The sequence below is a fragment of the Apaloderma vittatum genome, unplaced genomic scaffold (assembly GCF_000703405.1).
Source record: "Apaloderma vittatum isolate BGI_N311 unplaced genomic scaffold, ASM70340v1 scaffold3456, whole genome shotgun sequence".
In the NCBI taxonomy this organism is placed as follows: domain Eukaryota; kingdom Metazoa; phylum Chordata; class Aves; order Trogoniformes; family Trogonidae; genus Apaloderma; species Apaloderma vittatum.
The window spans coordinates 20,756-35,295 of NW_009723201.1; the positions used below are offsets into that span (position 1 = coordinate 20,756).

Here is a 14,540-nt window from a genome sequence, read left to right on the forward strand (position 1 = left end):
ACTCATATTTAGGATCCAGGTGCTGTTGCAATAAAATAAGTGGCAATGATTTTTTTTTTCTTTTATGCTGTTAGCTAAAGTGTTAGAAATCTACTTTGCAGTTTTATGTGTTTGGAGTCCAAATCATGCCAAAAAAGCATTTGAGCTGCTAAAGGTGACACTTTCCTGACTTTTTAAAGATAAATACCCTCCTCCCTAAATAATACAGATAATATTAAAATTAAACCTTTTTTATCAAACTATGAAAAAAAATCCAACCCCACAAAACAAAACCTTCAAGAACATCATTTTTATGGTTGTTAGCAAAATTTTGTGTCTGTATGTGTGCAGTGCGTCATACTTCATAAATTAACCTCACCTGTGCCCTGACATTCTCACTTGCTCAGGTCTCTATATCAGAGAAACTCAGGCTAAAGTCTTTTAGTACTTTATTTACAGAGCAATTTCTCAAGTCCTAGCAATGAGTATGTTAACAGTCCTGACTCAGAATCTGCAAATAGATTTTCCTGGAGGCAATGACAGTGGAAATCAATATCTAAAAATCTCTGTAAAAGAAAGTATTATTTATTTGCAAGAGCAAGGTATCAAGAGGACTATATCTTTTATAAGAGCAGTGAAATATGCCACATGTATTTTCATGCTGCCTGTTATCTGCCAGGAATCTGCCATAGTGGAGCTGTTTACTTCTAGACTCCTCCTCTCTGTAAGAGTCCTTTCTGCTTCTGAAAGCTGAGTAATGCAATAGGTGGTCCCTGGCAGTTGATACCATCCCATCTGCCCTGCTCCAGCAATCAAGACAATTTTCAGCAGCTTCTACCTATTCAAATGCAGCCTCCCAGCTTGGAAAAGTAGGGACAGATGCCTCAGCAGAGAGGCTATTTCCTTTACTAGGTCTAATTACAAATGAAAGGGTAATTCAGAATTGCAACAAACTGGTGCCAGTTTTCATCTGGCTAGGCTGCATAACCGCACAGGCGATGATATGACAGTATGGAGTTCAGTTCGGGTCAGTATGGACTGTTACAGTCTACTTGACATCCATTTCTCCTTGTCTTCTAGACTAATAACATCCACGCTAGTTAGATAACAGCTAAGTATGCTAACCCTCACTACAATCCCCTCTTTGCTTGCTCCATAGATTTCACGATATCGTCTCAGTCCTTTCCTCTGCGTTATCTAAGGAGCCTCATGTCGCTTCTTGGGACCAGGATACTGCCAAAGTCAGGGAGCCATATGATAAAACACTATTAACACTTCACTTGCTCTTGCCTCATCTTACTTTTCTAATCCTTGAATCTACAACCTAAATAACCTTTTTTTTTCAGTATGAATTCAAGGAGAGTGAAATCTAAGCATATTTGGCTTTTGTGAGGGGAAAATCAATAACATATATTTTACTCCAGATTATATCTTAACATAATAGCAAAAGAAGAATTTGAAATATAATGAAGACTTGATGTAAAAAAGGGGGAAAAAAGAGAAAGCTAGTATCTTAATGGGAAAGTACACTACATGATCGAAGTTAAAGCAGTTCTGAAATAAAACATCTGTGCCTGTAGACCTGACAGGTATTTTTGAAGTGCGTGACATAAGGAAATCCTAAGCATTAGCATTTTTATAGCTATCATAGATCTGACAATGAAAAATTATTTAGAATAATTAGGTATAATTAGTGTTAGAGAATCTGTCTTATGTAAAACCTCATAGACTGCAGAATGCCATGATGTACTCTCATAACTTCACACAAGTTTTTTTTGCTGAAACTAGTAACTAGTTAATTTTAAGCACTGTCTCCTAAAGTAGAAAATAAGCACAAAAATTTTCCAAGCTGTGTGAAAATGGAAGAAAGTCTGGAAAGAAAACTCTTGAATAATTTCTTCATTTTTAGGTTAAAAGATTTTCTATTCTGGTAGCAGAAAAAGACACTTCTTTCATCAAGCACCTGCTTTGTTAAAGGGCAGGAGAAAGGATAAATAAATAGAAAACGGGAATATACAAAAAAAGACATTTCTAGATTAAATATGTAAGGCATACTTGTGCTATAGAAGAAAAGAAAACCCATTTTAGCATTATGGGTTGTCTATGGAACGCAATACGGCATGCTAACACCCTAGGATCTCTACCTGGGTAATGGGGTTGTAAAAGGCAGTCCAGCAAGTATTGAAGTAGCTGCTGAAGAGACTTCAAAATATATAAGAAAGGCTTTGTGAATTTAACTGAATTGAGGCATTGTAATTTGAATAGCCAAGCCATGAGCTTTGAAACCAGAAGTGGAAATTTCTGAGACATCCTAACAAAACATCCTGTTACATTGATGTGTAGCAGACATTAACGTTTCAGCAAACTGGTACAAAACTCTTGAAGGAGGGTAGGGTAACCCTAGAATAAGCTCCCCAAAGGGATGAAGGCTTCTCCAGCCTTTCTAGTTTTCAGGACTTGGATGAAGCAAACCATGCCTGACTCAATTTAGTGCTGGTGATAGTCCTGCTTCAGCTGGCTGGCTGGGCTAAGTAAACCCCAGAGGCTCTCTCCAGGCAACATTTCTATGGTACCAAGTACAGCAGCTAAGGGTTAAAGACTCTTGTGTAATTTATAACTGATGAGTGAGGTGTTAATGTACAATATCTTCAACTTTCAATAATTTTACTCTATGGTATTCCCATTACAGAAGCCATGGGGAAGGGTCACCACATCTTGGAAGTATTCCTTCTTACAGGGTGTATACTGAGCGGATTTTTCCCCTACATGTGGTACTGACAGTTTCTATTATGGCTGCAGAAATTGGTTGAGATACAGCTTTTACACTGAGACAAAAACTGCTTTGGGAGTTAATGAAGGATATTTAGGTAATCTGCTGTTAGATGCAGATCCCAGGGGCTTCATCCACACACAAGATTTTTACTTTTCACTTAAAACTTGTCCAAAATTTTTGTTCGAGGTACAAAATCTTGGAAATGTATTAATAACTACATAACCTCACACTCTCTTTAAAAATGTACTTTCATCCCTTCTTTTTTCTAGGCTGTAAGTCCAATGGGAGATCTCAGTCCTGGAGTGTTTTCTGATTGCTAAAATGGTTCCATCAGAAGACAAAGTATGGTACATAAAGGAAAATATAGTTTAATCAAGGAACTGAGCCTGTAGGAAAGAACAGCAGGGAACAATGGCAGAATAAATCCTAGTAAGGCTCAAAGCAGATGAAATACAAATTAATGTTAAACTAAACTGAGGGGAAATGCTTCAGTTCAGTTCAACAAATGACCCTTTGCTTTGGAACAGCTCCATCACAAAAACAGTGGTTTGGATTTTCAAAATTGAATGATTTCCACAAAATTAATTTTTATGGATATTTAAATTTACATATTAAAACCTGAAAAGGTCTGGTATACACAGGTCTGAAGTCAGGGATGATAATAAAGAAAACCTTTCATAGAAAGCATGTTTTACATATAAAGCAGGCAGAAAGGATGGTTGTTCAGATAAGCCTCTATGAGGCATTCATTTGTACGTGTAGGTCTTTACTATGCGCACACTACCAGCACAAGTCCAGGTGATTATAGCTGTACATATAAATACTCTGTGTAACAGTCGAATTTCTCTGTGTCTGTCTATTCTAACAGACAGACAAACAAGTGAAAAACTATACACCTTTGCTCTTATTATATTACAACCTGTTAATAACTATGACTATCCTCTTAAAAAACTAGATGAACTCTCCCTTCCTAATTATAGTTGTTCAAAAGTGTAACACAATCAGATAAAAGAAAAAGTTTTCTTTCATAAATATTCCACACTATAACCTTCTCCAAATTTGGCCTCGTATGTAGTATTCTGCACCAGAATTGTTCAAACCATTTGTGTAAGGTATCAAGCAGTCTTTAAAGAAATATTTCATAGTTGTTTTGAAACAAGTAAATGCATTTGTTCACTACAATTTCTTCATGATTTTAATGAACTTATCTATTTTAGTTCTTACAAGGCTGGGATTTGTGCCCCTCAAACATTAATGCATGGAAAAATTACACATTGTGCATACAATAAAAGCGTTAGTTTTACTAAGAAGTAAAAATCAAGAGTATTCAAAAACATTGAAAATACTGAAAAGCATTCTAGTGTAAGGCATTCTCTTGGGGTTAGAAATTTCTGTTTTAACTGCCTTAGAATACCTCAGCACTGTGAAATGCTTCAGTGTTGTGGCATCGCCTTGGTTTTTTTAAAGGACGTACAGTGTACAAGTGCAGTTTGTGAAGATGGGTACTTTGAAAAGTTTCATAGCTTCAAAGTAATACTCTTATTTTGGCCATTTAGTCTGATTCTATTTATTATTCATGTATTACAGTACAGGGGCTAATTATTTTATGCAAGTATTGCAAGAGACAACCCAAACTGGTGGCTGAATCTTTAAGACAGTGATGCCTCTAAATGCTTCACAAGAGTGGTAACAATAAACCATTTCATATATTAATTAGAAATTATTTTTCAGTCAGATTAATTCACTTCCCCACTCCCAGATATCCAAAATAAATGGGTGATTATACGAGTGTGTATGTTCCACACCACAATGGACCTTCAGTACAGACACTCCAGGTCAACAGAGCATTATAATTAATTTTACTAAATTAAAAGTGTGAGCACTCATACATGATATAACTATATTTTTAAAGTTCTTTCTCTTAAAGTTGTCTCTTAGAAATCAGAAAGGACCATAGTTCCAAAGTAACTGGTTGTGTTATCACTAATGAGAAAAAATTAAGAAAATTGATAACCCAAGACATAATGAAGCAGACTGAGAGATTAAAATCAAACATTCAAATGCAGAGATGACAGATACTGATCATTCCTAGTGATCGTTGTCCTGTGCAATTTAGTCAGCATGAAGTCCTTTCCTCCCCGCAAGGGTTCATAAATATACACATGCCCATCCTAACCTTATGGGTGTGTGTATTTGCAGCACTGAAACTAGACCAATACTTTATAGTAGAACACAGTTTTCTTGGCCAAGAGTCTTGGAAATTTACAAATATTCTTTGCAGCAGTGAACAGGACCCACTTGGTTGTCTCAGTGCAACCAAACAAACTGAACTGCTGTTCCCACCCTCGGTGGATGTGACCAAAATGGACTAGGGAGTGCTGGGTATCAGAGCAGGTGCCAGCTGCAGTCCTTGCCAAGACTCCAGTTGTAGTTCATTACCATTAGCTCTTACTAAGACAAACGTTGAAATTACTAGAAGCTGTTTTTCATAGGTCCAGAATGAATCTCCAGAAAGTACGTCTGAAATCCAGAAGCAGGTACAGGTCTCTGAGCACTCACATGGCCTAGGTCCAAAATCTGGTCATTCCTTAGCACTGTAATTTTGCCCTGTGTCTTCTGTTAGCTGATCTACATGACAGCCTCACTTCCTGGAGATCTGTAATGGCACAAAATCTCAGCTTTCATAACTTTTTAAAGTTAAGCTCCTGGTTCCAAATGTTGCTAAGAATATGTTGAAAATAGGAATCTCAGAGAGTTCAAAAGCAGGCTGACAATTACACATTCTTAAACTTTCATTACTTTTTATACTTTCTTTTGTTCTGTATTTGAATGCTTGGTTTTGATGAAAACTGCTCATGTCATTCAAAAACAAATTTATTAATTCTCTAACAGGAGAAAACATTGCACAGAGACAGAGCTGGAATAATCTGGGATCATTAATACTTAAGACAATTCCCATATGAAAAAAAGGATAAAACCCAAATCTCTATCTCAACTTTGATGCCAACTCTTTTGTTGCATCTACCCATTTAAGTATCAAAGTGCTTTGCAAAAATTTCATGATACATGAATATTTATCTGCTTCTACAGTACTTTAGTAGGATTAATGTAATATGAAAATACTGAATCAAGAGCTAACTAATTCTTTTAACAAATTAATATTAGATTGATCGAGAATGGGAGTAATGACACTAATTTTTCCACTGTAATTTCTACTATCAGTTTATGGTTATGCTGATTCCAAGAGCACCAGAAACTTGTATTAATCGACATACATTTTTTGAGCAAGAACTAGCTGATATACATACCTGAAAATAGTCTTTCTTCGGAAGAGGGGATAGCCTGAGTTTTAACCTGAATAACTGTACCAGTGTCACAAGTATCTATTGTCAAGGATATGCTTAAATCTGCAACTTCAGAATTTGCTGCAAAATTGCTCAGAAGCTTAGGAAAACCAATAAAGACTACCTCAGGTTTCTTAGCATAAGCTTGGAAAAAGCTTCCTAGTACTGAAAACTTCCCAAGCTGTCATTTCACCTAATACCTCACTGGTAAAAAGAAACATGAAAGACTTCAGATGTCTGTTCCCCTCAGCCGTGGAGAGTCTAAGCCATCATCTCTGATTTCGCCTGGACACTAGAGACTGGGTAGAGACTTAGGTATTGGCCATTCCTCTGTTGAAATCACAACAGTCTGGAGAGGAAAAGAACAACCAAGACTCAAAGAAGAGAGATGTCCAGAAAGAACGATGAGTGAAGTAACCTGTAAATCAGGATATGCTGCTCTCCTAGAGATTTGTCTTGTATCTATATCTTCTGTGCCTTAGGCACAAGTTCCAGTGCCCGAACCCCATGCTGAAGAAAAGTGATGTTTAGCAATAATACCTCCCCATCTCCTTAGGTGGCCAAAAGAAATCAGCGCCCTCCTGTTTCAGCAGAACAACCTACTTCGCATCTCTGCTCTAGATGCTCCCCAAGCTCCTTGTGCAGACTCAGGAGAGTGCATGAACTGCTGCAAAAAGGGGCAATCGCTACTTGCAGAGGCGCAGCACCGCACAAACACAGGGAAACTTTCAGAAATCACAACACTGCTAGATTTAATAGTTTAGATCGGCACTATTTGATGGATTTCTATGTTAAATTCCATCACACGAAGCTGATGTCCTTCAGTAATGTGAAAAGGGCTTATCACTTCACTTCAGCCCAACATGAGGCGTATAAACCACCAGTGAAAGGACCTGAAGGCAACCCTCTGTTTTCAGCATTTTCTACTGGTTCCACTCAGGTGTTATGCATCTCATTCTGCACCTAAATCTGCCACCCATTGGCCTGAGAGATAATTCGGGATATAAATCCTTCACTGGGAGCCAGGAATCCAAGTCCCTTTAAAGGCTTTGACTGCAAGTGTGTGATAAACAAAGTGTGTGTGGGAAGTTTTCTATTGCAGAGTATGTAAAACTACAGTGGTTCAGTCATGACTGTGTTCTTATTTTCAAAAATGCTGTAAATTACAACACTAACGGAAAATGAGTAAAATCCTGAGACGAAAGTAGAGGTATTTTATTGAAACAAAGATTTAAATAACTGAACAATAACCTTTACAGACATGATATTAAACCCTCTCCTAAAGTAAACACATTTTCTTTCACATTATTTGCTATAATAGAACAGTTTGGGTTTTTTTGTTTTATTTTATTTTTAATTTTGCTTTGATAACAACTCCTCCACGGTCAGAATGTTGTAAGTGGTACTATGGGCAGACTACTAAAAAGTTGCAGCTGAATTTCTGGTAGAAAGGAAGGAATTATTTTTCAAGACAATTATATAAATTATACCTGAGAGCTTTGACTATCTAAGGGAACCAGCATCCTGACTCTTGGCCTTCTGCTAATCTCCTTATTACACTCAAGATAGCTGAGTTTCAACAGCTCATATGGTTTTCACAGAATGAATGCCTTTAGGAATAGGAAACATTTTCAATATTATCTGCTTCCCATAGAGGGAGATTGAAAAGTCATTTCTCATATTGGATAAGAACTTGAAGGGGGATAGCTTGGTATATACTAATTCAAAACAGCAGACAGCAAATAAAGAATTATGCCTAAATCTGATACCAGTTAAACCTATAGAAATAAGAGCCAGTGTAGTGAAGTCAATGGAATTAGAGAGCTAGGATCAGCCAGGAACCTCAACACAGTCTAGCATCTACTCTAAGTCAGTTAATGGAAAATTAATCTTATTTTTACAGGTTGCTGAAAACCATGCCGTGTCTCAGAAACATCTGTTTCACCAATGAGAACAAATGAGGGGAACAGGGTAGAATGTAAGAGAGAGGGATCTGAAAGAGCTAAAAAGGAAATGCAGAGCAAGGAGTGTACCACTGTCTCAGGCAAGTGGGAATGACCAGACCAGTGATCACGTTTTTATCATAAATTGGAGGCAACATGGAATAACTGCTTCCTGAGGTGGGAGAACTTGCTGAGGTAAAGATTTCTTAACACCTGAAAATGGTGTCCACACTGCATATCTTCCAAGTATTTCACATGATCAGTTGTCAAAGAAGTTGTGGGCGATTCCTCCCTGGAAGTGCTCAAGGTCAGGCTGGCTGGGGCTTTGAGCAATCTGGTCCAGTGGGAGGTGTCCCTGCCCATGGCAGGGGGCTTGGAACTAGATGATCTCTAAAGTCCCTGGCAAACCAAACCATTCCATGATCTATGAAAACAACAATACTACTAGATCTGAGCAACACATCCAGATTTTAACATTATACCACACTAGTATATGTCCAAATGCCACCATGTCATGACACAGTTCACAAACAATATATTCCCAGACACTACATATTTCTTATAGCGCAACCACATGGCTAAATTTGTGAATGTAACCATGTTTTTAAAATATTTGCAATAAGAATGGTGCCCGAATAAAGAAAAAAAAAATAAAATAAACGCTTACAATTAGACCCAACATAAACAAAGAAAATACACTTTACTTTTCTGGTTATTTTCATAGGGAGAACTTTATCACTCCCATTGCCTCAATAGAAATCCAAATTAAGCAGCTCATTTGTTTAAATTAGCCAGAGAAATAGATACAGAGAAGCAAATGCTACTCTCACTGAAGTCAGTGTTGTGAGATCTGGGCTATGGTGCATATCTGATGGCACAGCAAGATCCAGATTAATATGTTAACAGTACTGCAGCTTTAAAACGTATGCTTCAAGTGTCAGCAAAACCTCAGTGTTGAAATCTGTGCTGCAGGCTTTCTGAGGAAGAATTAAATGGAGTAAGGAAGTTGCTAGAAGCTTTTTCACCTCAAAATAGGTGCAAATATAAAAAACAAAGAAATATTTTAGTTCTAGGCATGGTTTTCCTTTCTTAGAACAAACCCATCCCTATATTTTGGCTACTGTATGCATTGCAGCATCCATACCCAGGGTACTAGTTTTCAATATGGACATCATGTGAGATAGTCCAGTGAAGAGTAAACCACATACTTTTCATGGGGGAGACACATTCCTTGTAATAAAAAAGTATAGAAATTCTATTTTTCATGTTGTATTTTTTTAATATTGCCAATTAGAAAGACTCCAAATGCCTGGAATGAATTTAGAAATGGAAACTTGAGTCTCCAGTTCTGTTATTAATGTAATAAAATTAAAAGTTTTAAAATTAAAACCTGTACGTACAAAACTCAGGATCATATTCTACTGCTTTGCATGCAGTAAGAAATTTCTTTTACGTGCTCTCCAAAACTGAGATAAAATTTCAAGTTGACGCCTTCATACTGGAGAACAGAATATCCTCAGTGTCCTACAATAAAACTACCTTTATTAGATCCCAGGCAAGATTTCTCCAGTGTACATTATTTGTTCGTGATTTATTATCATATCCAAATCTCATTTTACTTTGCTTAATCACTCATGCCCTAATGTTCTCCCCTCAATCTATTGCCTACAGGGATGCTGTGAGGTGCAGCAGATTGGTGATTTGAAGATTTCTTAAACTGAAAAGAAAGACTAGCTACATATAAACAGCTGTGTATCACCAGAGTAGCAAAAACTACAGCACAGAGGGCCAAGACTTAACTTCATTTTGTTTCACCAGCAACTACTTTGCGTATGGAGAGAAACAGCATTTGCATTGGTTGAAGAAATTATATAATTTTATTTTTCTGCTCCTGTGTGTGACAAAAGCTTGAACAGAAATTTTATCAGTGCTGAAGTGGTCTTTCCAAAACTAATGGCTTTGTGTCAGGTTTCTGGAGTATTCTGAGCTCATTTTTTAAACTAATTTCTATTACTTTATTACTTTTAAAGTGTTTTCCTTAAAAAACTCCCGAACAAACAACAACAAGCAACCCTTCCAAACAAATCCCCAAAGCCATAAAATCTTTAACTTAGTGCTAAAGGGAACTTTCGAAATGACCATTCTGACAGATAGAGAGATAATATCTATAGGAGCTTTGCAGTGTAACTTTCATTATGCATTTATAGAATTCAAATATTTTAGAGACTATTCATGAAGCTGGTAGAACAGTTTTCAAGACAAAAATGCAAAAACACTCTTTTGAAAAAAAAAAAAGCTGTAAGCTCAACAATGAAGTCCTTTTGCCAGGCAGGAGGCTAGAGTCTAAGAGTCTACACCACTAAGAAGTGCATTGGCCCCATCCAACACGGAGGTGCATTGTCTGAAGCTGTTCAGGGAAGGTCACCGAGGCTCACCTTGAGACAAGCCAGTGGTGAGAAGCTGATAAGAGACAGTACCTGCCCAGGAAGCCTGCTAGAAAATGATCAGTGCATGATAACAGAGATACAACACTCTTCCCTGAGATGTAAACAGGACTTCTGTGAAATGGCTCTGTTCTGGATAAACTGGTATTTATTCTAATGAGGTTGTCGGTACATTTGCTTACCACTGCCATTGCCCAAGAGAGGACAAAACTGAGGGGTGGAAGTTGATGTTTTCAGAGCAATAAGTGCCAGGAGCCCCAAGGGATGTGAGGAGAATTTCCTGAACATGGCCTCATCTCAGGGAAAGGGAGAGGGACAGGCTGCGTAGGGAGCCGTGCCAGCAGCCCCACCTGGGGAGCAGGGATGCAGCCCAGCCTCACCATTGGGACTGCAATGAAAGCTTTCAAATCAGCTATCACTGGCGGCCTACATAGGCTGACAATGTGCGCTCGTAGCAACTTCCTGCCAGAGACTCTTCTTTTTTAATATTACTATTATTATTATTATCTGGATTTGTTCTGTTAGCAGTATTTGGCCAATTTGTGCACAGTGGGCTTTCTTTGTATATTCTCCCCTACAGCTGCAGTCTTTTCTTTGAGAGGTTTGCACTCTGTGAGGAGTTCAGCAGCAGGTCAGAGACCTGGTTTACAAAGGGAAGGAGAAATAAACAACAAACTGAAAGAATAAAAGGACTTCACAAAGCTTTTAGTAAGCTATGGACAAACTTGAGATATGTATTTACTTCAATTTCTGGATCTTCCTGATCCAGCTTCTTCACCTCATCTGAGGTCAGGCACCTCTAACATACTTGTGATTTTCCCCTCAGAATTATCATTATTAGCTAATATTTGGACAAGAAAGAAATTAAAAGAGATAAGAATAAGGCATACTGCAGTTTGAATGCACGTCATCTTGCTTTTGATCACAAATATTTGCATCATTTCCCCCACCAAATACTTCTGTTGGAAAACTCTGTCTCACCTTTAGATACTCATTGTTTATGAAAGGAACGCATGCACATTTTTTTTCCTTTCATGGATAACTTAAATATTCCAAACTATTCATATGCTTTTTAATCATGTCTCTAGTATCTAACAGCATAAAGAAAACAGTCAGGGCTTTCCTCTTCCAGTTAATTTTATTGGTGGCCTTGTTTCATCTCCTGCTTCTAGAACACATACTAGATTTTGGTTAAAGGTAAATACAAGAAGAATTAAAAAGACAGAACACATAAAACTAGAAAGTAAAGGGAGAAAAAGGGATGCTTAATATTGATATTGCATCTGAGAAAGACAGCAAAAGAAATGCATCTCTACAGTAAAACCAGAATGACCTAACTGGGCAAATGTAGGGTATAAGTCGTTGCACTAGTGGGCAACACACCCTCAGCAGCGTACATGAACTTGGTGATTCCAGGCTCCTACACAAGTTATATTGTTTCCCAGTTCTACCATTACACATTAGTACAACTCTTAGAAATAATAATAAACCTTAAACAAAGAAAGGAAACCTTAAAATCTAAAGGTCAATCTGGAACACTCAATGAAATCAGAATGAAGGCTGGGGTGGAAATTAAACACTGCATGGAAACTGAGCATTCTAAACGCATCTCTCCACTCATAAATACCTTGTCTGCAGTGCAAAAGAGCAAAGCCTGCAAACCAGCTAAAGGAAATCTCCAATGGGAGTTTTTAACTTGAAGGCATTTCAGGGCCTATCTGTTTCAATGTATAGTAAGGAATAATCAGCGCACTTGAGGGAAAGCCTCTGTTGAAGAATTTACCTAATTTGCCAAATCAGGTTGTACTCTCTCATCTGCTCTTCTACAGTCTTTCTTGCCCTATCCTATCCAGATCTTCAATTTCCCAAACACTGAATCACTCTTAAACTCTCACGCTTTCTACTTTTCCCATTTTCTTTTCAAGTTAATCCACTCTTTCAGATTGATCTGAAATTCGCAACAAGACTATCTTCTATTTCTCTACAAACAGCATTAAATAATTGTATGAGATTAAAAAAGAAAGGAAATATTGAGTTACTTATATATGTGTTTTTATATATTTACATACATATATATGGATATATACACACGTGTATATGTATACGCATCTGATGGGAGGAAGAACTTACCTATGTCCCAGGTAAGGGGGTTATTCTGTTCCATCTCCCTTTTCCCTATGACATACCAAATGCAGGCCATCCAGTGAGCAAGCAAGGCAAACATGGACATGAGAAGCGTGAGAACAATTGTGCTGTGCTGGGAGTAACGATCCAACTTCTGAAGGAGACGCAAGAGGCGTAGCAATCTCACTGTTTTTAGGAGGTGGACAAGGGAAACCTAGTGGAACAGGGAGAGAAACCTTGTCAGCAGTTGATTTCTAACTCACAGTTCTCCTGTTTCAATGAAAGGAAACTGACTTCTAATGCTCTATGAATTTTTGCTCACTCTTCCTCACTTACACAGCTGCTTATACTCAAGATAGCAGAGAATAGCAAAGAAGGGGATTAAAATAAATATTTACTTTCACTGCATACATACATATTTACTGGTTTTGATTTAAATAAAACAAACTTGAAATATTGGGAGATCTTTCATGTTGTTGTTTGTTTTTTTTCCTGCAGTCTTCTTTCAGATTTAACTTAATAATGTGTGTTTGTGCAAAAAAGGATCCTTCCCTGCTCCAGCAGAGCAACAGAATTTTCGAACTGACCAATGTTCATTTCATTCCAATATGAAACCACAAAATAGACATCTTAAAGCTCATGATGATTTTCTGTTTCTGCTAACAGCTTAACTCAAGTATATATGTGATGAAACCAGCTTAATAACTAAGCCTGGGAGATGCAGTAACATACAGCAGAAAAAGGAAGCAAAGAAGTGAGCAGAGAGTCAGATTTGTTCTTTAGATTTAAAACTGCATTCAGGGGTCTGGTCACATTTTACTGCTCTGTATTAAACTGGAGGCCAAAAAACCTTGTACTGAAACTTGTAATACTACTTCTTTAATTCCTTACCTAAAATATTATTGTCTTTCAAGTGTGTGTGCCAAATGCAGCAGCTGATCTGCTCAGCACCCTGAGTGTACATCAGTTTATGGAGTATATGGGCTCTGGATTCAGAGGAGTGAAATAACACACAGAACGACCAGTCTCTGGATGACTCGATCCCCTCCAGAGCATCCTACAAAAAACAGCCACACCAGAGTGTACCTAGCTCCAGGTTTTATGTGGAATATACTTAACTTATGTTTCAGCTGTTGGGTAGTCAGCAAACAGTATGTAGATTAGGATACCAAATATTTTTAATCTAAATTTTTGAAGATTAAACAGGCATAATTTTCATTAACAGTAGACTTTTATTTCACCTTCCTTAACAAGACATTAGGATTAATGCTTGCTAGGTACCTGGCTGATACAGGCTACATGATCAGCTAGAAAAATAAAAACAAATTGACACATCTTCCCTCACTCTTCCCAGAACACTTAATGATCTCTCTGAAAAGAAAGCGTAAAAGCACAGCTCAACCAACAGCCATTTGCTTTTGTTAATCCAGAATAACTTGAAGATAAACCTTTCTCCTTCTGTTACGCAAAGCAAAAATCTGAAATCTTAATTTTATACATGCGCATTCACTAACAGCTAGCTTCTGATTGACTGATAAATTCTGTAGCACTAGGTATTTTAGCTTTATTCATGAAGACTTAACAAATTATTGATTTTATTCCAGTCTCATGAATTAAGTAGGTGGGAAATCTGTAAAAAAGAAAATAAAAAATCTAGGGATACTCTTTTTTTTTTTCCTACTACAATTGTGATAGTGCATAAGTAATTCTCCCATGAGTTTCCTCATGCAGTACTTACTGTCCAATATTTCTTTTTTGTTTTCCCCTCAGAAACCTTTGCATTTTTTCTCATGTACATAGCAAGGAAAAAACGTCAACAAAAATATGACACTTATTAAAATATTTTGAGGTTCACTGCTGTCGAGAATAAGATTTGACATTAGAGCACACAAAAAATTACCAGGTCTTCTCTTCTTGCCTTTCTTCTATCCAT

At 37.3% G+C, this 14,540-nt stretch overlaps 1 protein-coding gene across 1 annotated transcript in view; it reads right to left on the minus strand.

The window, feature by feature from the left end:
* The window catches only part of KCNH8 (potassium voltage-gated channel, subfamily H (eag-related), member 8), a gene marked incomplete at both ends in the record, with an annotated part of 54,864 nt that overhangs the window by 19,117 nt on the left and 21,207 nt on the right, over positions 1 to 14,540 (minus strand). Inside the window, one exon of the mRNA XM_009872006.1 lies at positions 12,614 to 12,821. Coding sequence (XP_009870308.1) covers positions 12,614 to 12,821 — 208 coding nt within the window. The remainder of the gene's footprint in view (positions 1 to 12,613; positions 12,822 to 14,540) is intronic.